The 26750-nt window shown below is 43.8% G+C and overlaps 1 protein-coding gene across 1 annotated transcript in view; it reads left to right on the forward strand.

The window, feature by feature from the left end:
* The window catches only part of glra1 (glycine receptor, alpha 1), a gene marked incomplete at both ends in the record, with an annotated part of 77856 nt that overhangs the window by 49021 nt on the left and 2085 nt on the right, over positions 1 to 26750 (forward strand). The window contains 5 exons of the mRNA XM_079745179.1: positions 821 to 1044; positions 3829 to 3911; positions 5145 to 5282; positions 8735 to 8949; positions 20762 to 20908. Coding sequence (XP_079601305.1) covers positions 821 to 1044; positions 3829 to 3911; positions 5145 to 5282; positions 8735 to 8949; positions 20762 to 20908 — 807 coding nt within the window. The remainder of the gene's footprint in view (positions 1 to 820; positions 1045 to 3828; positions 3912 to 5144; positions 5283 to 8734; positions 8950 to 20761; positions 20909 to 26750) is intronic.

Here is a 26750-nt window from a genome sequence, read left to right on the forward strand (position 1 = left end):
CGGCCTGTGTTTTTGGTGTATTCATCTCTCCACCCATCCAGTCATCCATCCATTTAGTCATCTATCCCTCGCCTGGTTATTCTCTCTCCCTCCTCCTGTTTCGCATTCAGTGTTTCTGTGGGTTAAGCCTGTATTATTTTCCCTCGATAAGTAGCCGTCGTATCCGATATGGCTCTCCGCAGCACAGGTTTAGGGGCCGTCGGTTTGGCTTCCACCTCTCCAAAAATGTAGAATTACAAGTCAGGGCAAACCGACAGACCGCTTCGTCTTTTCTGCTACATTCTCTGGTTCAGTAATGATGAACTAGACAGGACTTATAGGCAAGGTTTGCTGATGTGTTATTCAGTGTGCACATCATCGTCACATTGCAAAGATCACCAGATGTCACCGAATTTTGGCAACTTTCAACAGATATGAGACAAAAATAGTCTCTTTCAAGTTGTTAAAGAGGTTGTTATGTTAATGCTGAAGGACAATGAAGAACCCTGAATCCCCGATGCAGAACCATAAATGTAACCGCTGGCGTAGAGACACACGCCGTGACTACAGTTATTTGACTTTTCTGTATGGCTCAGCCCTACAGCCCTACAGAGCGTGGTAATAATAACAATATTTTTTTTGATGATGCATTTTTTTGATGAGACAATCTTAAGGTGCCTGCAATAGAAGAATAAAACAGAGAAAAAGGCAATGCTATTAGTCTAAATTGTCTTGTTTAATATGTGTGTTGTGGTCGTGTTTTTCTGTTTGTGCAGACCGTTTGTCTTCCTGTCTGTAAGAGACGAGGTTCCTATGACGACGATTTTAATGTGCTCCGTAGGACTACCGGGTGAACATCTTCCTGCGGCAGCAGTGGAATGATCCTCGGCTGGCCTACAGCGAGTACCCCGATGATTCCCTAGACCTGGATCCCTCTATGTTGGATTCCATCTGGAAGCCTGATCTGTTCTTCGCCAACGAGAAGGGCGCCAACTTCCATGAGGTCACCACGGACAATAAGCTGCTGAGGATTTCCAAGAATGGCAACGTGCTCTACAGTATACGGTAGGGAAACGTGTGCACGGCAAGCACACTCTCGGCGCTCAACCGTCGCAGCTGTGGAGGCAGAAGTAGGTGATGCATTGGGAACAGTTTGCTGCACCTTGATACACTCAAGCAGAAAGGAGCGAAAGAAAGGGAAGAGAAGGCAGGAGAAGGAGAGACGAGGAGAATAGGAGAGAGGAGAGAGAAAGAGAAAGGAGAGAGGGAGAGAGAAGGGGAGTGAACTAAACTAGACCTTGGGAATGACAGGATTAAATGAAATGTTTACCACCATCGCTTCCTTCGTTCGTCTCTGTGTTCGTCTTTCATCCTGTTCTCTCCTTCTCTCCTCTCCTTTTCCTCGCCTCTCCCCTCGTCTCCCTCTCCTCCAAACTCCTTTATTACCCTTCCTCTCCTCATCATTTCCTTTATCCACTCTATTCCTCATCTCCCTATCCTTTCCTAAAGATTTTCCTCTAACTTGAAGTTTGTTCTCCAGAACCAAGCCCCTCCCTCCCTCACTCACTCCCTCCCTCCTTCCCTTCCTCATTCCCTCCCTCCTTCCCTCCCTCCCCCCTCTCAGTTTATAGCCGCCCGCGGCTGACAAACGGCCTGCGCTGCCTCTGCCTCCTCTCTTTGCTTTATTGCCTCTGCTGAGAGCAGGAGGAAGAGGAAGAGAGAGGAGGAAGAGGAGCAGGAGGAGGAGGAGAGCGCTCTGGTCTGCCCCTTAACAGCCGGGGTAATCTACTCCACCATGTTACTTTCCCCCCTACTCCTCGATCTGTTTATCAGCCCCCTTTCCTCACTCCTCGCCATGTTGTCCCCGATTGGAATAGGTCCTTTATGAATAGTGTTGGAAAAGAAGTGAGAGAGAGAGAGAGAGAGAGAGAGAGAGAGAGAGAGAGAGAGAGAGAGAGAGAGAGAGAGAGAGAGAGAGAGAGAGAGAGAGAGAGAGAGAGAGAGAGAGAGAGAGAGAGAGAGAGAGAGAGAGAGAGAGAGAGAGAGACAGAGAGACAGAGAGACAGACAGACAGACAGACAGACAGACAGACAGACAGACAGACAGACAGACAGACAGAGAGAGAGAGAGAGAGAGAGAGAGAGAGACAGAGCCCCCCCTCCGCTCTGTATTAATTTTGTTGACACCATCAGAATGAGGCTGGCTCGACTGGCGAGGCAGGAGAGACTGTGGGGATATTAAAGTGTCCGAGCGGCGGCGCCTTGATACGCAGGAAGAATTCCCTGCGCGGCAGGTGTTTATCAGGGCCGTCGGCACGGAGACGCGGACAACGTTGTCTTTGTCTCCTCCCGATGCTGACATAAAGCAGGCATCTCACGATTTAGTTGCAGCACAACATTAAACAAAATGTTAAAAAAGGTCAAAGCTCCAATTCTTTTGGTAAAGAAAAACAAAAACATTCTTTAGTTCAACCTTTAGTTCAAAGTCAAAAGTCATCTATGTAGTTTTTCCCCTCGGCGCTGAAAAAAAAAGTCCCCTTCTGATGATCTTACACAGTAGTGAGATGAGTCATTCTAGACGCAGCCAAGCTTTTCATGCCCATGATATGACAAATGTAAAATGTTAAAATCAATACCAAATGGAATGTTCTGAAATTATATTTTCTATCTGGGAAGACGCCCAGTTCCAGCGTGATAAAGTATTCTCATTCAAACTGGGAAGTTGACCAGAGGTTTGAAATGTCCAGTGAAGATGAATTGAGAAATTACTTTCTCCACGTCATCAACATTTAACAATAAATGAATATTTGATGCACAGTTTTTTGGCAGGTGATTCTGAATGCATGACTTATTGAATTAATCTAACTGTGAAATCGCTAGACTGGAAATGTCTGGTAATGCCAGCCTCATTAAATGCAAATGTATTTGCAAATGACTTTGAGACTGTCTTTGAGGATAACCAACTACTATTACAAGATATATTTCATTTTGCAGACATATAGGCTTACAGGGTGATCATCTGCGTAATGATACTTGTTCTAGATGTTATTTGGTTGGAGAAGTTATCAAAAGTATTTGGAGGACCTAAATTACCAGCATGCAAATAAGCATGTAGCACCAAACCCTGCTACACCTTGGAATGAACCCCAAGGCGTAAATAGTGTTCTCTCCTTACAGTTTCAGATATGATTAATCATTGTTGTCCATACGTATGTGTAGGTACTTAATAACATAGCCCCTAGCCGAGAGAGCTTACGGCTACGACAACTTTGTATTCAACCTGGTTTGCTCTGCTCGCTTCAAATCATTATGGGCACAGGAATAAATTACAGCAGACAAACAAGATTAATGACCATTTTGCCCGACTGATTCTATGAGTTACCATAGCAACAAATAATCTATCTATGTCTGCGGTTGTGTGAGCGAAGGATCCACTCAACGGGTTTAACCAACCGTTACTTCCAACCGATATTTAAGGACCAAAGCACGAAAACGGGATATCTTGTCGGTTTAGACTTTTGTCGATGTCGGAAGTTTATCTTAGACGTGTTGTACCCATTAGAGCGCCCTGTGGTCCCACAGCTACAGAACTGTGTTCTGAATATATGTGAATATTGCATTCAGGGCTGTATAGCAGCTTATATATAAAATGTATGATATGTCAGAGTTCAGGTGATACAGTGCATTCTGCCGCCAGCTGCAAGAGAATACCAAATCCCTAGGTAATCCTGCTGCTGCGTGTCTGTGTGTGTGTGTGTGTGTGTGTGTGTGTGTGTGTGTGTGTGTGTGTGTGTGTGGGTGTGTGTGTGGGTGTGTGTGTGGGTGTGTGTGTGTGTGTGTGTGTTTCCAGAATAACATTGATTCTAGCCTGTCCCATGGATCTGAAGAACTTCCCGATGGACGTGCAGACCTGCATCATGCAACTGGAGAGCTGTATGTATACACACATGCATGCATGCATTCATTATTACAACCATATTTATAAAGAAATGTCATTCTTACCGTATAATTCCAAAACAAAGGTAGCAACACAGAAATGCATGAGCCACATAGACATCACAAACTAGTGCACACACACGGACATATATATACACACAAATGCAAGTCCAGCAGTTTAATAACACTCACAGACAGACACACACACACACACACACACACACACACACACACACACACACACACACACAGTATTTATTGTGTGCTGGTCTCTGGGAGATGGATGAGGTTGTGGCTGAACAGGCAGCCTGATGAGATGTGTGATGATTTACACTGGCCGCCTGCACACAAAAACACACATACAAACACATACAGACACACACACACACACAGACACACAGACACACACATACACACACGCACACACACACACACAATTACAAGCACATACATGCACACACTCACTAGGACACACACACACACACACACACAAACACATGGATGCATACACATGCCTGCACATACATACGAACACACGCCGGAGATCACCCACACCCCTACACACACTTACACACACACACATACACACACACACACACACACACACACTTACTTACAAGTACATGCACACACACTTGCAAGGACACAAACACACAGACACACGCACACATGCCTGCACACACATACACAAGACTCAGTTATAAGGTAAGTTCATAATATTGTTAGTTAAAACGGAGAGATGGAAAGAAATATCATAAAGCTATAGAATGTTCATGCCCTTAAGCCTTAAGCATGCAGAGCACGAATCTCATCTCATATTTCTCGCGAGACACATGCAAGAATAATAATTATATTTTACATGTTTTGTCATAAAGTCTTGTTTTTCTGTCCCAATTCTCTTTTATTCTATAAAATCCTGATATCCATGCTGCTTTCTTAAACTGTGTTTTAATGTGATTTTATTACTGTTTTAAAGTGTGTTATGAAAAGGACTTCACAAAATAAATGTATTGGTATTATTATTATTATTATTATTATTAATATTATTATTAATATTATTATTATTTCATGGTTTTAACGGAGCAAAGCCCACAATGTAGTGCGGCTGTATTTCTTCGATCACTTAACTCTCTCTGTTCGTCTGTCTGCCTCTGTCTATCTGGCTGCCTATCTGCCTTTCTGTCTGTCTGTTTGACTGTCTGTCTGCCTACCTGCCTATCTGTCCACTAGTTGGCTATACTATGAACGACCTGATCTTTGAGTGGGATGAGAAGGGAGCGGTGCAGGTGGCCGACGGCCTCACCTTACCTCAGTTCCTCCTGAAGGAGGAGAAGGATCTGCGCTACTGCACCAAGCACTACAACACAGGTGAGGTCCAAATGGTGCACCCATGGTTTGTAAAATACAACCTACAACATAGGTTTGTACAAAGACTAATGTTTCAGAAATCAGGGAAGTTTGTACGATTCTTTCTGAACAACACATGAAATGTGACACGCGCTGAATGTGACATTCACTTCCAGCTCTAAAAACCTGAAAAGAAAGGAATCTGGTATTTTAATTTACGTAACATTTAGATTGCATTTATATTTGGGTTATTAAGAATCTCCAAAAAAAATATTTCTCAAAAACAAGGAAAAGAAAAGGAATAACAAAAAACGATCAAAATGAAGGGTTATCTCCTCTCCTGCTGGGGGAGGTGTTAATCTGTGGTGGCAGCAGATCACTGATTGGTCAGCTCCATAAATCACAAATGTTGACAATTCCTGTCGCCATGGCAATGAAGGACTGGTGTATGCGTGACACAGCCCCACCTCCTGATCAGGAGCCTACACACAGCTCTTATAATCCATAGATAAATGCACACACACACACACACCCACACCCACACACACACACACACACACACACACACACACACACACACACAGACAAACACACACACGCACACACACATTCACATACAGAAATAGGAACACACTAAAACACTCATGGACACACACACATAGACATGAAAACCACATCAGTGTCCTCCCTTTCTATCATTCCATCACGTAATCTCACCATCTATTGTTCTGTGTTTGCATTTTAATTCCATCATCTCTCTCTCCCTGTCTCTTCGTTATGTTGTTTAATCGGTAGGTCTCTGGACTCTCTGCCTGTTGTTCAAAATCACTAACATATATTAGCTTTAAATCCAGTAACAATAATATCAAGCCCTTGTACAGCTCCTCCCCTCCCCTACTATCTTCTGTTTCTTCCTCCTCTGCCCTCCTCTCCCTTCCCTCCCTCCTTCCATCCTTCTGCATGCTCTACTCTCTCCCAAACCATTCTTTCCTCTCCTCTATGATCCATCCTTTGGCTGAAGAAATCTATCTCTTATTGACTCCCATCTCTCTCTCTCTCTCTCTCTCTCTCTCTTCTCTCTCTCTCCCCGTCACTCACGGCTGGCCTTTTATTCTTCTGGGTCAGTGCATTTACGCTAGCACGCACACACACACACACACACACACACACACACACACACACACACACACACACACACACACACACACACACACACACACACACACACAGTCTACCCTCCCTGCTCCCCAATCAGGCATTAAGACGGGATTAAGGTGTCGCTTTTCTTCGATTTATTAGCTCTAGTCATGGTTTGAAAAGAGCAAAGATTGCCTTGCTCTTGTTTCTGCTCTACTTCTCTCTCTCTCTCTCTCTCTCTCTCTCTCTCTCTCTCTCTCTCTCTCTCTCTCTCTCTCTCTCTCTCCCTCTTTTTACCTCAACCTCTCCCTCTCTGTCGCCCCTATAGCCTGCCCTCTCTCCCACTCTCTTCTTTTTCTCTCACACTCCCCCTTCCTTCTCTCTCCCTCTTTCTTTATTGCTTCCATTATCTCTACCTCTTTCTCCTTCTCTTCCTCCCTCTCTCTCCCTCTTTACGCTTCTCTCTTCCTCTTTACACCTCTCTCTTCTTCTTTACACCTCTCTCTTCCTCTTTACACCTCTCTTCCTCTTTACAGCTCTCTCTTCCTCTTTACACCTCTCTCTTCCTCTTTACACCTCTCTCTTCCTCTTAACACCTCCATCTTCCTCTTAACACATCTCTCTTCTTCTTTACACCTCTCTCTTCCTCTTTACAGCTCTCTCTTCCTCTTTACACCTCTCTCTTCCTCTTTACACCTCTCTCTTCCTCTTAACACCTCTCTCTTCCTCTTAACACATCTCTCTTCTTCTTTACACCTCTCTCTTCCTCTTTACACTTCTCTCTTCCTCTTTACACCTCTCTCTTCTTCTTTACACCTCTCTCTTCCTCTTTACACCTCTCTCTTCCTCTTTACACCTCTCTCTTCTTTACACCTCTCTCTTCTTCTTCTCACCTCTCTCTTCCTCTTTACACTTCTCTCTTCCTCTTTACACTTCTCTCTTCCTCTTTACACCTCACTCTTCCTCTTTACACTTCTCTCTTCCTTTTTACACCTCTCTCTTCTTCTTTACACTTCTCTCTTCCTCTTTACACCTCTCTCTTCTTCTTTACACCTCTCTCTTCCTCTTTACACCTCTCTCTCCTTCTTTACACTTCTCTCTTCCTCTTTACACCTCTCTTCCTCTTTACACCTCTCTTCCTCTTTACACCTCTCTCTTCCTCTTTACACCTCTCTCTTTCTCTTTACACCTCTCTCTTCCTCTTTACACCTCTCTCTTCCTCTTTAGACCTCTTTTTCCCTCTCTCTACCTTGCTCCGCCTGCCTCTCTTTTATTTCTGTCCTCTGGTAAAGGGACTGGATGAAGTGCTGATTGTAGTCATGAGGACACTGCAGCTCTGCCAGGAAGCTCCTTCCTGTCTATTTATCTAGCTTTTATCAAATGTGTACGCACACCAACACACACTTGCACGCATGCACACGCACTCACACACAAACACACTCTGAGGCAGGGCACCGTGAATAATTTCTCTCTTCTTATCTGATGGGAAATATGGACAGCACTTAAAAGCTCTGAAGTGTACCACAGCTATTAATCAAACACACACACACACACACTCACACAGACACACACACGCTGTAGTGGTCTACAGCGTGTGTGTGTGTATGCGTATATGCTCTCCTCTCCCCTCCTCCCCTCTCCTCTCTTCTCTTCTTTTTTCCCTGCCATTTATTTTATTTATTTTTTTTACCTTTGAATCTTCTCCATATGTATGTCTGCTTCACTACTCATCTCTTCTCTTCTAATCTGCCCTCTCCTCCACCCCTTCCCTCCTCTTTCCTCGCCCCTCTCTGTTTCTCTCCTCTTTTTTCTTGTACTTGCCTCTCCCACCCCCCCCCCTCTCCTCTCCTCTCCTCCATCATGGGTTCATTCTAATTGATGAGTTGGCCCTCCATTGATCGCTCTTGATTAAATGGATTCTTGGGCCATCTCGTTAGCTCGTTGCCCCGCCCCATCGCATGACATCACAGAGCCGGGGGGGGCGGAGGTAACTGTCCTACAAACTGCATACAAGCAAAGTCAGCTGCCGAAGGCTCTGGTCGTGGGTTCTTTTAGCGTGTTATGGTTGATGTGTATTATAGTTCTCAAACAATAGGTGTGGTTTCCATCTTTTACTTTCCCCTTGAAGTCATACCGGCACCAGATATCAGGCAGGACAGCTCTGATTAAACTGTGTTTAAATGTTTCATATTGACACTCACTCACTCTCTCTCTCTCTCTCTTTCTCTCTCTCTCACACACACACACACACACACACACACACACACACACACACACACAAGCAAACAGCATTGTAAAACAATATTCTAATCATGTCCCTCTCCATCTCCCTCCAGGTAAGTTCACCTGCATCGAGGCCCGCTTTCACCTGGAGCGCCAAATGGGCTACTACCTGATCCAGATGTACATCCCCTCCCTGCTCATCGTCATCCTGTCCTGGGTGTCCTTCTGGATCAACATGGACGCCGCGCCTGCCCGCGTGGGCCTGGGCATCACCACCGTGCTCACCATGACCACCCAGAGCTCCGGTTCAAGAGCCTCGCTGCCCAAGGTGGGTCACAACAACCCGTCTCTTTCTCTGTTCATCCCTCTCTCCATCTCTCTCTTGATCCGATCCTCACTCTCTGCACTCTCTGTCTTCATCTCTCTTGTTCTCTCTCTCTCTCTCTCTCTCTCTCTCTCTCTCTCTCTCTCTCTCCCTCTTCATTTTTTCTCTACTTCCTGTTTTTGTCCTGGTCTCTCTCTCTCCTTTAGTTTCTTCTTATCTGTCTCCTTTATTCTGTTTTCTCTCTCATTATCCCTCCTTTTCTATCCCTCTCACTTCCTCACTCTCTCATTCTGTCTCCTTTTCTCTCCTTCCCGCTCGAACTCCATCTTTATCTATCTGTTTATCTTACATTCTCTCTAGCTCTTTGTCCTCCACTCTCTCCTTTTCTCTCCGTCTCTCTCCTTCTTTCTTTCTTCTTCTCTTTACTCAACTATGTCCTCCTTGCATCTCTACCCTGTGTGTGTCTCTCTCATGGTATCTCTCTTCTTCTCTTTTATTCTGTATAACTGAGGACACAGCCCCCGAATTGTTCTCTTAAACTTTCCCTGAAAACACTCAATGTTTAAAGAGCAAAAATAAATGAATCGTGTAATGTCATCATGGATCGTAAATTCACCATTAATCCATCTTGAACCTTTTGTGAACTTGTACTGCTTTTGAGGCACTCCAAAATCCCTTTCGGGAGTATTTCTTCATCCCTGTGACAGCTTGGGTTCCTGGGTGTTGCTTATGTCATTGATACGTGACTGGGACTTGTACATACCGATATGCGCAGACGATTTGTAAAGCGGTTGTTACACATGATTTGTAGACTCTTGTAGAAACCTCCCGTGCTGGGGATTCTAGAGGGACTGACACTGTTTGGAAAGGGGGTCTTGTTGTTTAGTTTGTTGCAGATAGATCTTTCTTCCGTAACGTTACATTGGCATTTCACAGTTTGATCTAGGATATACACAGAACGAGTACTATATACAGGAGACCACAGAGAGAGAGAGAAAGAGACAGATAGGGAGCGAGAGAGAGAGAGAGACAGAGTCAGTCACGTAAAGAGAGAGTGTGGTGTACGTATGGATCAAATGCTCAGACTAACAGGAAATTAAAAACCTACATACAGTGTGGGTTTGTGTGAGAATGTAGAATGATGTCAGGGAAGCCTGTAATCTCTGCCTCACATGGAAGCACGCACACAGGCGGGCACAAGGTGAACGCATGCACACACACAAACACACAAAATGCATGCTCAGACACACACACACATGCACGTGTGCACACACACACATATGCACATACACACACCGAATACTGTGCTTGTTGACATTGGGTGCTTCATGTGTTCTGAAGATTGGACCAGTGAAGCATGATCTCAGCTGTCATAATAATGTTCACACACTGCTCCTGAGCCTAGGTACATTTACCCCCCCCTCTCTCTCTCTTTTTCTCTCTGTCACACTCATTCTCCTTTTTCTTCCTCTCTCTCTCCCTCTATCTTTATCTCTCGATTGCGCACAGATTTTCCAACTCACAAACACATGGTTCCTTTCTTATTGCATAGAGGAGAGGTTAGGAGGGGAGAGAATATGTTAGGAGGGGAGAGAATAGGTTAGGAGGGGAGAGAATAGGTTAGGAGGAGAGAGAATAGGTTAGGAGGGGAGAGAATATGTTAGGAGGGGAGAGAATAGGTTAGGAGGGGAGAGAATAGCATAGGAGGAGAGAGAATAGGTTAGGAGGGGAGAGAATAGGTTAGGAGGGGAGAGAATAGGTTAGGAGGAGAGAGAATATGTTAGGAGGGGAGAGAATAGGTTAGGAGGAGAGAGAATAGGTTAGGAGGGGAGAGAATAGGTTAGGAGGGGAGAGAATAGGTTAGGAGGAGAGAGAATAGGTTAGGAGGGGAGAGAATAGGTTAGGAGGGGAGAGAATAGGTTATGAGGAGAGAGAATAGGTTGGGGGGGAGAGAATAGGTTAGGAGGGGAGAGAATAGGTTAGGAGGGGAGAGAATAGGTTAGGAGGGGAGAGAATATGTTAGGAGGAGAGAGAATATGTTAGGAGGAGAGAGAATAGGTTAGGAGGGGAGAGAATAGGTTAGGGGGGGGAGAGAAAAGGTTAGGAGGGGAGAAAATGTGTTAGGAGGGGGGAGAATAGGTAAGAAGGGAGAGAATAGATTAGGGGGGGAGAGAATAGGTTAGGGGGGAGGAGGAGAGGTTAGGAGGGGAGAGAATAGGTTGGGGGGGAGAGAATAGTTTAGGGGGGAGAGAAAAGGTTAGGGGGGTAGAGAATAGGTTAGCGGGGGGGAAGAGGAGAGGTTAGGTGGTGGGGGGATGACCGGTTAGGATTGGAGAGGTGGATAAGAGCAGAGGGGGGAGGGGAGAGGAAAGGTTAGGAGGGGAGAGGAGAGGGGGAAGGGGAGGGGAGAGGTTAGGAGAGGGGGGAGGGGAGAGGAGAGGTTAGGAGGGGAGAGGAGGATGGGAAGGATGGTGGGGATGGGAGGGAAGGGAAAGGAGATGAAGGAAGCTTTCATGAGAAAACCCAAAGCTTTTAAAAAAATGTAATCATCAAATGTGAACTTGAACAAAATTCAATTAAGCCTCAAAATATCCAATCCTCCAAAAATAAACCAGAATCAGATCATATTGATTTTTCTTTTTATTTATTCAGTAAATGAAAGAACTTTCAGTGCAGTGTCTTACATAGCCAATCATGAGCTCAGCCTGTTGAGTGTCTTGCTGGACAGAAGAGGCGAAGATGATCTTGCCTTAGCCCGGACCAGCACAGCAAAGTATCTCTGGTATCTAGGCCACGGGCTGTCTTGTTAGGCATGGACAAGCCCAGATTACTGCCTCACTCTATCTCGTATTTATTATATTATATTATGCTTTACTCCTCCTCCTCTGGCTGTGACCTTGTTCTCTCTGTGTTCCCTCACTTATCTGCCCTCCCAAGAGGTTTGTCATGAATGTTAATGCACTATCATAAGTGTTTCCTTCTCTAGATCACATGGTGTTATTGTTCTAGGAGCTCTTGAACTAACCTTTAACCTGGTAGGAAATCAAGCCACTAGTCATAAAACAGTACTGAAACAATTAATTGTTCAATGAATGAATAAAATTCATTTTTATTCATTCTCTTTATTAGGTGGATGCTTTTTGCCAAAGTGTCTTACATAACAACGAGCGCATATATTCATGGCATGGGGGAACCAGTTGGAATCAAACTCTTAGCCCTGGCATTGCTAGACAATACCACAGTCCGTGTATGGGGCTCCGTGTATGTAAAGTAAAAACTAACTGTTTCCCACCAAAGTTACATTTGTGTGGACTTAGTTACATAAACAACCACACACATTATTCAAATACTTAAAAAAAAAAAAACATTTATTCAAGCAACTTACAATTGGGAATTAGAATAATAAAATCAAACAATTTAAATTGGGATAGCTACAATAACAAGAGTGAGAGTGCTGTCCGACCTTGTATCAAAAAACAACCAGAGTGCAGAGCAGACTTAGGAATGACAAATACAGGCCTGGTATTTTATTTTATTTGCTGTTCACGGTAGAGTGAACGACACTAGGGGCCATATTTTAACAGTCTGAAACGCAAGTGAGAAGTGCCAAATGCAAGTAGCTTTGTGGGCGGTTCTATGGTGATGTTGCTATTATACCGGCGGATAAATGACTCTTACGCGTTTGCAGTCTCCGATGAGACAAATACATGACCACATGAATTTTAAACTTGGCTCAGTTTATGGCCAAATAATATGGCCTATTTCACAAATGGAATACTATTTTCTTCCACAACTTCAGAAATACTGAGTCCTCAAATAAATTTAGGCAAAGAAACTTAACACACATATGATACTGTGGTTCTATTTAATGATATACATTAACAAACATTGTTTCTTACCAGTATTGTATGCATTATCGTTATCGACTTGTGTTCCTAATATGCATGCGTCCCCCCGTTAATATACATTGCCATGGGCTGTATTATGCGTTACGTGTTTAGTTTGCGTGTGTTTAAACAGATTGATGCACACACGCGCGCCCGCATTCATTAATTATTTAACACATACACACGCGCGCCGGCATTCATTCATTCTTTTTAACACTCACTCGCGGTAAAACAATGTTTTCTCACGATCAAATACTCATCAAACCTAAAAGTTATGGGCTTGTACACGATGTCTGTGTTAAGAAAATATGTGTTTGCTGTACGGTGTTTGCAGATGCATTGATTTAAAAGTAAAACTTATTACTTCTGTATCAGCTGTTCTTTCCCAAATAATTTACCAAGAATGTGTGGCTAGGTAGATGAGAGAAGCAAAGTGTATGCGCGAGGTGCACAATCAACATTATGCATGTGCCCTTAAAATAGCATCTGAACAACGCACCACCGACTTTAAACCAGGTATTTCCTGGTTTGTGGCGGAATTGTTTTCTGAAACGGCAAAATAGCACCAGGGAACGTTTGCGCCATAACACGCCTCCTCCTTTCGCTGAACCGCCCCTTGGAGCGCAAGATCATTCCCTAATTTAGCGGCGCGTGCCTGTGGAGGGAAAGAACGCTCCGCGCCAGTTGCAAACTAGCAATGACACATGCGTCGGTGAAGAAAGTCAATTGGCTGGATGCAAGATAGGGCCCTAGATATCAAAGTGCTTTCTAAATACCACAACCATTTCTAAGGTACCATAACAAAGGTAAAGCTCACGAGGTGCATTGTAGACCACTGGTGCTCACAATTATCACAAAGAGTGAAGGCCAAGGGCGCAAATTAGCTCATGAGTTGAGGGCAGCAGGTGAGGCACAACTATTCTGGAGATCCATGTTGTTCTCAGAGAGAGAGAGAGAGAGAGAGAGAGAGAGAGAGAGAGAGAGAGAGAGAGAGAGGGAGAGAGAGAGAGAGAGAGAGAGGGAGGGACCACCTGGGACCACCGGGGGGCCGAGTGTGTGGTATATACAGGGAGATCAGGCGGTGCTCTTTAATTGGATTTGGGACGGCTTATTGTGGCGCCCCCTTCTGCGTGAGGAGAGATAGAAGGACCCGAGGATCCCTCTTCTGGCGTAGCAACATAATTACACGCTGTGATGGGGAGCGCTCTAATGATAGGACACACGGCGAGAGCAGGACTCCCATCAGACGATGATCCGACTGGACTTTATTCATTTATTAACTTCACTTTCACCCTCTCCTCCTCACCAATCCCGCCACCCCTGTCTCACTTCCTCCATGGCGCATACTCAGCCTCTGAAGTAGGTGTTGACTTACGGCCATTCCTACCTGAAAAAGGGTATCTTGTTTAGAGCTTTGTGGCCCTCTCACGCTCCTATACTTCATCAGCTTCCTGAAACACTGTTGGCGATATTATCGGTTATTCATCATGCAAAGAAGCTGTGATAGTGGGGGGAATTAAGCACATTTTCGCGCAAATTCATCTTAAAGCGCCAAATTTGGCACAGATGTAGCTCAGGTCATACTGAAATGATTTAGCTAGGGGGCCGGAGCCAGTGACCCTTGGGGCCAAGATAGCGGCCAAATCCAATATGGCCGCTGCCTGAAAAGGGTTCCAGCCATAACTTTTGAACCACGAGTAACAAATACAAACTTTATAGTTTTTCAGCTTAATTGCTCATGGGAAACACATAGGAATGTTAATATTTATGACCTGGTGCATCTGGACCCCTTATTCCTCCAATTCCAACATGGCCGCTGTCCAAAAAAGCAGTTTTGGCTGTAGTATGGAGCCTTACACCCCATTGTTCGCGCAAATTCATCTACATGCACCAAATTTGGCACAGATATAGCTGAGGGCATACTGAAATGATTTAGCCAGGGCGCCCGAGCCAATGGTCCCTGATACCAAGATGGCTGCCAAATCCAGTATGGCCGCCGCCTGAAAGGGATTCGTCCATAGCTTTTAAACCAGATGAGATACAAGTACAAACTTGATGTCTATTTTACCTTTTTTGACCATAGGAAACCCATTGGAATACTTACATTTATGATTGGGTATATCAGGACCCCCCAAATTCCCTACATTCAATATGGCTGCTATCTGAAAACGGGTCTTGGCTACAAATTGTTTAACCAAATGCGCTACAAATGAGGATGTGGTGTCTATTTTATGTTTATAGACCACAGGAAGTCCATGGGCATTTTTATAGTTATGCTTGTGTAAGTCTGTTACCAGTATTCTTTCAAGACTGTGGTTGAAAATCCTTTTTTACCACAACTTTGAAGGTTATTCTCAATGTTGATTAATTTCCATATAAAAGTGAAATACTTTCAGTGTACCACAGGTGAATACATCCAAAGTGTAATCATATATGAAAGGATAAGACACAACTATTACTGCAAGGCAATATTTATTATATGTCAAATTGTTTAAAGAATAATATAGTAAATTTGTCCAAAACTCTTAAAGGTGTGCTTATCATAACAAAAAAACAGCAATTACATAAAAAACAATCACATGAATTAACATTATCAATAACAATCACTGGATCACTCATCGTCTCTACCATCATTGTTTGTACAAGCACCCTCACATGCACATATAGAAGTCCAACAAACTCCGGCTTTACAGCACTTGCAGTGCCCTCTACATGCTTTCTTGCAGCCACAGTGGAGGAGAATGGTGCAGGCTTTACTGGCGTCTCCGAGATTAGTCCAGTAAGGTTCCCAAGTCTTGCTCATAGAGTCCCGATACCATCCCAATGCATTGAACTCTGGGATATCTTGCTGGACAGCAGTTGCCTGATTCCAGTAGAAGCCTGCAGCAGTGCTCTTTTAATGGGCTGTATCAGTGCAGCTTTGGTGGGAGGCAGGTTCTCGAGAGACTTGGTACCATTTGAGAAAAGGTGATGTCTAGCTTCATCTACGCAGCTGGAACCACAAGTCTTGGTGTACATGATGACAACCATACACTCCAGTCTTTGGACATGGACGTCATTGTTGATCTGTTCAGGGTCCGAGGTGAGGGTAACCAGGGATTCTGTGAGATCTGGTGTTGCCTACAAAGCTGCCCATGCACTCTTTTTCTCATGGTCCAGGAATGCTGAGGTTGTGTCACAGCCTGTTAAAGCGTGGAAGAGTGGTAATGCCAGTGACTTCTGGGGACCAAGATTCTTGCTGATTTCATGAGCAGGAATGTCCCTATAGTTTTTTCCAGCTGAAAAGCCGATCCAGAGCACTGTGCGTCCCAGTGTGTTGAAGAAGTGGATGACAACATCGCCATCGACAGTCCGGACAAATGCCGTTTTATGGCCATTGGCCCCAGCATGTGCAAGAGGCAGGAATATTCTTGTATCTGCTTTTTATGTGTTTTTAGTGTTTCTGCGATACCTGATCCATTATTCAGCTGATCAATAGTTAAATTCACAGAAGAAGGGAGAACATTAGCAACATTGAGGAAAGCTTTTAGATCCCTTTCTAATGATCAACATCCTTCCTCTTTGGGTGTTTGCAGTGGTTCATTAGCTTCTTGTCGGCATAGGCAGCATAAGTCCCAGTTGATGTTGCTGCTGGTAACATTCCTACCAGAGGTAGAGGCCATATTGGTGACACAACTTCTAGCAGTGGTCAATCCCCTCCTTTCCATCGTCATGCACCAATGACATGCAGCAAGATTGGCTCCCCAAGACCTGGTAGGAAAATTCACTTTATGAGATTGATATTAGGCTTACATTAGAATATTGATTGACACAAATACATCTATTGAAAAGGAAAATACAGATGACTTACTTGCAGTGGCGGGGATGATGGCATTTCACACTTGGGCCTTCACTGGTGTCCTACATGAACTAATCCACCTCTTTATGCCATCATAATGACTCCACGGCTATAGAAACCATCAATATTACACAGAAATGCAGTTTAACAGGGCGTTGCAAAACAGATAGGTATCTGATGTAGAAAGAAAGAATGCTATTACTAAAGCAAGAAACCCAAGTAGGACAATTCAACAAGTCTATTTTCACTGTAGCCACAGCTGCCATACATACATCATCTCTAGCAGAAACGTCAATATCATCCTAATTAAATGACAAAAATGTTAAAACGTTTAAATAAAATGCATTACTCACCAAAACTACTGATTATTTGTATGCAAAGTCTATCCTCCTTTCTTTCCTCAAGAAGAGTTGGATTACACTGCTGTACAGTTTATCTGTGCGTTTCAGTCCCTTTCTATCGCCATGGAGGCTAATGCTGAAAGTCTTGTTTCTGGAGTAAGTTTTAATTTGCTACAGGGAATCGTGTTATTTATTTATTTATTATTCGCTTTATTTTAGTTTGTGCCGGTAGCTATCGATGCTTGCTCTGCCTGCTCCACCACAGTCCATACAGTCAACTAGTATTCTCAATATTTGATCAATATTGCCCAAGTCTATGCTGGAATTCTGACACTCCCTCATGTATGCCTTTCCTATATTCTCAATTAGAAAATTGGTGGGAATATTAGGAAAGTATGAATTATCAAGTAGTTGTTGTCTTGTAAATGCAAATGTGGGGTCTAAACACAGGCAATCACAAATGTAAGCATTTCTGTGTGTGTCATGGTAAACAAAACTAAATAGACGTTAAGTTTTCATTTGTAGCTTATTTGGTTAGAAATTTGTAGTCAAAACCCTTTTTCAAACAGTAGCCAGATTGGATTTGGGGGTCCATCTATACCCAATCATGAATATAAATTTTGTTTTGTGTTTCCCATAGCCAGAAAAGGTGAAATATATATCAACCTTACATTTGCATCTCATCTGGTTCAAAATATGCAGCCGAATCCCTTTTCAGGTGGTGGCCATATTGGATTTGAGGATTAAGGGGGTCCAGATATACTGGATCATAAATATAAACATTCCTATGTGTTTCCCATGATCAATTTAGCTAAAAAAGAAGTTTGTATTTGTAGCTCATGTGGATCAAAAGCTATAGTCTGAACCCTTTTCGGGCAGCGGCCATATTGGATTTTGCCGCCATCTTGGCCCCGAGTGTCGCTGGCTTCGGCGCCCTAGCTAAATCATTTCAGTATGACCTGACCTGACCTGATCTGTGCCAAATTTGGCGCTTTTAGATGAATTTGCGCGAAATTACCTATTTATGTGCTTAATTCCCCCAACTATCATGTCAGCTGAAGGTGTTTTGCAAGCAGTCAGATTTTTTTTCTTCTATTGAAACAAAACTTGTTCACATTTACATAAAGGTTATGGACAAGGTTTGGCCACAGTCTTTTTCCTGTTAACAATGTGAATGTACTGTATACTAGGCTCTCAAGACTCATGCATTCGGCGTGAGACACGCGCAATTCAACCCATGCACACACTCACATGCTCCACTTCGTATTTCTCACGCAGAGAAATTACCAGTACAGCCCCCACCAATTTGTGCCACTATTTAACATCAGAACAGTCAGGAATCAAATGGGTTCCCCGTACGTAAGGTAACCAGACGTCCTCTTTTGCCCGGACATGCACTCTTTTTGAGACACTTTTAAAAAAATGTGTCCGGGCAGAATTTCAAAATTGTCCTGGATTTTATTATAAAGCCTCATACATACATCGAATTTGCGTTGCATTTCTCTAGGTCGTTCACAAACTAGTTAGGCTACGCCCTCCCCTACTCAGTTCTGTTCAGTGGTTAAGTAAAGCCTTTGGATTGGACGGTTTGACTTTAGAGTTACCGTCATGTTTTGTATTTATTTTTTTACCGTTATTGTTTTATAGAGACAAACATTAAAGGGGACATCTCATACCACCAGGTGTGAGTGTGATTAGCCATTACAAGCAGGTTTGAAAATGTGCAGCGTTGTGACATCACAGGTTGGCGGGTCCATCTATCCGTCACACATCCAGATGGACACGCCCACCTATGATGTCACAATGCTGCACATTTTGAAAACGGCTTGTAATGGCTAATCACACTCACACCTGGTGGTATGATATGTCACCTTTAACAAATTTATCCTACAGGGGATTGATAAAGTTCTATCTATTGAACAGAAAGAAACACTTCATACTTTACACACTTTACCACAGCATTGGCCTACTGAATGCCATAGATATATTTTAAGCATTGGACTGAATTCCACATAAATATGTATTTATGTTTTTTCCCGTTTGCAACGTTTAAAATTTCAGGGATAAGTATATGCCTCTACTGGTGTTGCTTAGGCCAATAGCCTTTTGAGGCAGTGTTGTTTCTGAATATTAGTGGTAAGGGCCAATAATGCTTACTATCATACATTAGTCACCATGTCTCTGGACACATTTGTATGCAGCCACATGTTAATAACCCCCCCCCATGTTAATAACATCATATTTACAACTTGAAACTTCGCATCACCACCTCAGTCTGCTACTGGAGCAGTGAAAGCGATAACATTAGCTTTAGCGTTACGACAGCAAATGGTTTCAGGTTGTAATGATGCAACGGTTTTTCCACTTTGTGTTCACAATGGTTTTGTGTTTAACCCTTGAGAGGTAAAGTTGGCTATGTTGCAAAAAGTCTGTTATTTGTCAATTTTTTACCATATGTGTTCACTTGCCAGTGATTTCCCATGATTACACATAATTTCAGTCTAAGATTGTTGGAGGATCACTACAGCTGTGATGCCTGAATCAAGACACCAGCCGAAAAAGAACAAAGATGCCCCAGCTATTTGGACATCATGACAGAATGATGAAAAAATAAAAAAATGTATTACTGCTGTGTGTTAGGGTAAAAACACATCGTCCAGGGGTAATGTGCTGTCATAGGGGTGACACACTGTTCTAGAAATAGAGGGGTGAATCTGTTACACTTAACAATGAGGGTATATTAATTATCCATTCATTAAGGGTTGGTTAAATCATTCGTTAACATTAGTTAACGCAGTAATACGTAGCAATATTTTATTACATTATCATAAGGGTCAGGGTTTATGCTACAGGCTTAATGTAAAGTGTTACAAGTCAATCTTACAGCATCTCATTTAGCGACCCCTGTTAGCACTGCTGCTTGTATGTAGCATACTTTAATGGCAAGTGCTGCTGCTAAATGGAAAGCCCTTGTAGAGGACTCTCTGAGCCTGTATGACCACTCCAAGCTCATTACAATAAACGCTTCTCTTACACCCACCCACTCAAAATTGAGGGTGCGAGCCACCATGCACAGCCGCGACCAGCTGACCGTCACGATCCAGCCCTTAAGTGTCCACCTCAGTGACAGCAACCGCAGTCATTTGCCCGGCGGGAAGAGAACTGGGACTCTATCCACCGCTTGTCAGTGTGCTGTTTCAGCGTTACTCATTTCCTTTTCCCTACTCATAATTCCATCACCCAGCCTGAGATTGACCCATGTTAGACATCATCCCTCCCATCCAGTCGGTTTGGTTAATCATGCCTCCTCTGACTCAATCACGCTGCTGCTCTGATCTCAAGACCAACTACTACAAACCCACTGTATCCCAGCGCACATCGCAGTGCCAAACACACCCCCAACAGCAGGGTGAATTCACTTTTGTGTAGCCACATGAATCCAATATTGCTTATCACCAAAGGGTGGGCAGAAAGATGTTGGTGCTATGTTCTGTGTGCACAGCATTTGATCCAGACCTGCCTGTGACACCTGTGATCTCAGTCTGCAGGTGTGGTCATGATAGCAATCCTGTTGTCTTGATATGTTGACAGGTGTGGCTGTTTGAACGCCTACTGTCAACAGGTGTGACTAATAAAACAACTCAAGTGTGGACAGCTATCACACCTGTTGTCTTCAGGTGTGGTCATTATCAAACCTGTTGTCTTCAGGAGTGGTCCTTATAACACCCATGATCTCATTTTGTCTCCAGGTGTCGTACGTCAAAGCCATTGACATCTGGATGGCAGTGTGCTTGCTGTTTGTCTTCTCGGCGCTACTGGAATACGCTGCGGTGAACTTCATCGCCCGGCAACACAAGGAGCTGCTCCGCTTCAGGAGACGACGACGACACATGAAGGTACGCCCCCCATGGAAGGAGTTTGCATGATGAGCTTGATGGCTTTTTTCTTTATGGGCATGCATTGGTTGGTTGCTGGAAATATTTCCTGACTTTTTATTATTTTTTGGAAAAGCTTGTTTTAAGTTGATTATTTACCAGTTCTGTGAAATATTAAAGGCATGTTTTAGTATTTTTAACAGGTATCTAAGGCATATCTTTCGAGCAGCAGTTATCAGAAGTCTTTCTTCTGATTGAGGGAAACCCAGGGAGGATTTTCCAGGTTTCTCACAGATCCATCGGAGGAGAAATAGGAGGAGTTGGAATTAAATGGTTTCCTCTGGGTCTTTGGAGTGCGAGGATCAGACCAAGACCCTTATCAAAGCAGCTCAGTGCAGTCTTCCAACGCTCTAAACTAAGCTGTGTGTGTTCACGTGCACGTGCGCACGTGAACACACACACACACACACACACACACACACACACACACACAGCGCGTGTGTGTGTGTGTGTCAAACGAGCTGTACCATGCTCCCCACCCAGCAGCCTTCAGGGTCCAGCGGTGGTTTACCGCAGCGATCTGCCGCAAGACTTTAATATAAAAAAAAAAAAACACTACATTGAGTTGCTGTGAGAATTCCCCCGGTGGCGAAACAGCCTCCTGTCTGTAACAACATGAAACATCCCATCAGTTCAGGGTATGGGGCGGGGAAGGTGGTCCAATGCTTCCCTGTTAACCTGCCCCAGTGCAGTTTGTACAGTGTCCTCTCTTCTCCCCTGGGCTGCCTTTGAAACATTTAGCGGCGTTGTAATTTTACCCCAGTGCAGCCCAGCGCAGGGAGTCACAGCACATGAATGTTTGATTGGAAGACTATTGAGCGTGATTAGGGAGCGGGCGCTCCAGAGCCCGCAGTCAGAATTTCGTCGTTATGCTTTTACGTTGTCGGGGAAACGGAAAAACGAAACTCCCGACAACTTTTGTTTATGAAAATACATGATTAACACGGAAGGTGACTATTTTGTGCGTGTGTGTGTGTGTGTGTGTGTGTGTTTGTTTGTGTGCTTGTGTATGTGTGTTTGTGTGTGTGTGCGTTTCTGTGTAAATATGCCAGTGTTTGCCTGTATGCTAATATGGATGTTTATTTCCACATTTCAGTTTGAACGCAATTTGTTGTGAAACACCAGAACCTGTGTCACTTCTCTGTCTCCCAACAGAAACTGATTGCACTTTGGGAGCAGAAACAATGCGGATTCCTTTCTGGTGCTTGTTCCTCTTGTAGATTGTTGTAGCCACTGTTTTCCAACTGGCCATTGTGTTTTTGCAGATCAATCAATCAATTTAATCAATCCGTTTTGAATCAATCAGTTGAATCTGTCCAGTGAACATATCAACTACATGCTGTGGTATTCGATACCCAGTAAAAGTGTCAGCATTGCAGCCAATTACATAGCCAATAAACACACACACACACACACACACACTCACTCACTCACTCACTCACTCACTCACTCACTCACTCACTCACTCACTCACTCACACACATATGAAGGGACATTCAAGCACATGCATTCCCAAACCCATGTTTGGGTTACTAAGTCTGCGCTGGTGATTTTGTGTTGTATAATAATGTGCTAATATGTGCACGTGTCAGTGTCCTTGTGCATTGTTAGGAATATTATAATTTAGTGTTTATTCATTTATGTAACATTCTGTGTGTGTGTGTGTGTGTGTGTGTGTGTGTGTGTGTGTGTGTGTGTGTGTGTGTGTGTGTGCATTTGTGTGCGTTTGTGTTTGTTTGTGTCGGAGAGAGGTCCCTGTGAAAGATGGTTTGAGAGATGCAGGATAGAGAGAGATGGAAGAGGTAGAGAGGGTGGAGAGGAGGGATATAAGTAAAATAATGGGATAGAGAGAGAGAGAGAGAGAGAGAGAGAGAGAGAGAGAGAGAGAGAGAGAGAGAGAGGAGCTGTGCAAAAGTGAGAGGAGGGAGAGAGAGAATTGGAGAAGCAAGAGGAGCAAGAGCTGGAAGAGGGAGAGAGAGAGAGAGAGAGAGAGAGAGAGAGAGAGAGAGAGAGAGAGAGAGAGAGAGAGAGAGAGAGCGAGAGCGAGAGAGAGCGAGAGCATGAGTCCTCCGGCATCACATTCTTTAATTAACCTGCGTGGCCGGTTGCTGTAATGTGAGTCTAATGTGATCCATGGCTGGAGCAAAGGCCTCCATTAGAGATCAGAGAGGGCTATCAGTCAGCGCCTGCATGGACTACGGCAAACTGTCACGTCCAGTCTACACACAATACAGCAGCAGCCAGCCAATCAACAGCCCCCCCTCTCTCCCTTTCTCTCTCTTTGGCTCGCGTCTTAGCTCTCTCTTTGCAACGCTGTTTGTGTCTGTCTCTTTCTAGAACTGTAATTTTCAATTAAATTTAAAGTCACTTTATTTGCATGGAAAATAACACGGACATTGCCAAAGCAGTCAAAAAAACGTATTAAACAAAAGAAGAAAATGCTGTATAACTTATTACATATCTCTGAAATATCTTTATCTCTGTAGATTGACCTCTCTCCTTATCTCTCCAACTCAAAGAGAGGGAGAATTAAAGCTACGGTAGACAATTTATTTTTTAAGCATGATTTGTCATATTTGTTTAAAATCTCTATCACCAATACATCAAATACAATACAAAATCAAGTATCTGTGGCAGTTGCCAGCCAGTTATAAACCAGTAAATGACCTACCTGTCTGTCTACCAATCTACCAGACTACACACGCGCATGACCAAATTTTCCACGAGGCTAGGCAGACATATTGCTAAAGCTAGCATGCTAGTCATTTATTTTGAGAGAGTTGGTTTGGAGTGAGACCTGAAGGGAGGGGTGGGATTTGTTGAATTGGATACTTTAAAAAACGACCCTACAGTCTGGTTATTCCAAATTGCCAACCCTAGCTTTAAGCTGGTCTGCATTTTTTATGATGTTGAAGAAAACTCTTGAGAGACAGTAAAACTCTCAAATATACCTACTAATGTTCAAATATTCCATATCATACAGTATATATGTCTATCCATGTTCTGCAGCCGCTTTAGACTAATCTTACTTTACATCAGATTGTACCCTGAAAAAACCCTCTCCAATCTAATATAAAGTGTATTCAAACATACACAATATAAATACAAGGAAATTATATGCTTTTCTCATGATGTGGCTGTGAGTGGCCACTACCAAAAGAGTCTCCACTGTGATTGGGTAATAGATGCAGATAGTTTATTCCAGTCAGACAAACTGGGCTTACAAGCAGTTCAAAAGTACATGTTTGTAATTACTGAAGATCCATTTTCACCGTAGTTCTAGTCACCAAAAAAACACTGCAGAGGCTTAGTTTAATGGGAATCTTTATGTTTGACCAATTCAGTGACTGCAAATCTAAAGCCATGTGTGTTCTCGAGAATTAAACCTGCTCTCCAGTCCCCAATGATGGAATTGAATGCAGTACATTAGTGTAGAGTCGACATCCGTTTGTTAGGTATCGATCGGTTCATGAGGTCCGTTTGATGTGGATCAGTTTGAGGTATCTAAAACCTTTGTATGTTTTTGAATGATTGTCAAGGTTTCTGTTTGTTCAGTGTGGATCTGTTTGTCGGCTTGTTAGGTCTGGATTGGTTTACTAGGATTGGATCTGTCTGATGGGTCTGCATCTATTTGCTAGGGTGTGGATCTGTTTGCGGGGTCGGTACCTGAACGTTAGGCCTGTGTTTACAAGTCAGGTCTGAATCTATTGGTCGGGTCTGTATTTGTAAGGTCTCTGTATTGGTTATGCCTGGAAGGCTTTGGTAGGTTGGTATTTGTGGGGTCTCCATCTGTTCTGAAGCTCTTTGTTTGTGGGGTCCGTCGGGGGGGGAGTTACGAGCCGGGCCCCAGCTCTTTCGGCAGGGTGGGGTCCTTTGCAGTGCAGGTAGCTACTGCGGCCGGCTTGCCGGTTGTGCTGATTTCTGTGGTTTCACTCCAATGCTTTATTGATTCGTTAGTGGCGCTGATCGTCCAGAGAAAGAGAAGGATAGACAGAGAAACAGCAATAAAGGGAAAGAGAGACAGAATCTAAGAGGTGAGAGGGAGAGAGAGAGAAAGAGAGAGATAGAGAGAGAGTAACTTTCTCCTGCAGTGTTGAGTCCAGATACCTGTCTAATTGAAAAGAGGGAGAAAGAGAGACAGAGAGGGAGGGGGACCTTTATTGGGCAGGCATTCCCAATGGTATGCTCAGGGGGATGTGGTGTACGATCACCCCCTGCTGGTGGATCACGCCACTACAGCAAGGTTAGATCAACAGTAGTGCCACTCATCTTTAGTACAATGGGTTCTACTATTGAATAAGAGAGAGAGAGAAAGAGAGGGGGGGGGGGTGGAGAGAGAAATCTTGCCAGATAAGAATGCACACATACACACAACAAATACTCACACATTCATGCACACACACACACCCATACATATACACAGACACTAGAAGCACTAATAAACACACACACACGCACGCACGCATGCACGCACACACACACACACACACACACACACACACATGCAATGGTGTGTGTGTGTGTGTGTGTGTGTGTGTGTGTGTGTGTGTGTGTGTGTGTGTGTGTGTGTGTGTGTGTGTGTGTGTGTGTGTGTGTGAGTGACTATGTGTGTTGATCTGAGGAGTGTGGTACAGCTTTGTGAACAGAGGCAGATAAGACAGCAGGGATTAAGGACTCTAAGTGAGAACAGACAGCGATAACTCGGCCCTGGGTTTAACTCTAGCGCTACCGCCGCTGGCTCAATTAGCATAACGCTACCGCCGCTGGCTCAATTAGCATGCAGCTGGCGCCACTTTCCACCTCACCGCAGATAAACAGCGGTTACAGTTGGAGGTTGAGTCTGCTTGTTTACTCAGGCGTTGATGAGGTCATCTCATGTAAGTGTTTATCCACTATTAAGCGGAATTATCTATCATTATTATCAGGTGTTTGTGATATTTATTGAAAAGAGCAGTAAATTCAACACAATAGAAAGCTAACGACTGCCCCTTAGGGAAAATGTACAATACAATATGAAGACCGCAACAACTATTGGCAGTGTATCTGTTGTACTTTTATATACTGTTATACTTTTTCTCTCTTTAACAATCCATCCTTCCCCCTTTCCCCATCTATTCTCTCTCTCTCTCTCTCTCTCTCTCTCTCTCTCTCTCTCTACAGCACTCAGAAAAAGGAGGGAGTGAACAAAATTAAAGAGAATGGAATGAAAGAGAATGTCATCTGAAAGCCCTGTAGGCCTATCCATTATTACTCTTATATGACTCATTGAATATTCCACTCAGCCCACAAAAAATATTATTGTATGGCAGAGGGTGGGGGGGGCAGAGGGGAGACAGACAGACAGAAAGAAGCAAAAAAAAGAGAGAAAGGGAGGTGAAGAGAGATCCAAAACTGGATATGAACCAGAAGCAGATGTTTTCTTAAATGTTCCTTCTCCTCCTCACTCTCTCTCTCCTCCACATTTCTATCTCACTCTCTCCCTCCACACAACTGCACACTACTAAAGAGAGAATGAGAGCGAGAGAGGAAGGCAGAGTTAGACAGAGAGGAGGTCAGAGCAGTAGTGAGAGAGGAGCTTGTTCCCGGTCATCCCTCTGTCTCTCGTCCTCTCTTCCCTCATGTTTATCCTTCTTTCTCTTTCTTTCTCTCCATAAGGTTAATCTCCTCTTGTCATTCATTTACTCTCTGCTGCCCTTTCTTTATCTCTACTCGTCTTTCCTTCTCCACACTCCATCTGTGTATTCTTTCATTCATACAGTGTGTGAGTCTGTGTGTATGCACTTCAGGCAGATTTTAATTAAGA

The sequence above is a fragment of the Pollachius pollachius genome (genome assembly GCF_949987615.1).
Source record: "Pollachius pollachius genome assembly, chromosome: 10".
In the NCBI taxonomy this organism is placed as follows: Eukaryota; Metazoa; Chordata; class Actinopteri; order Gadiformes; family Gadidae; genus Pollachius; species Pollachius pollachius.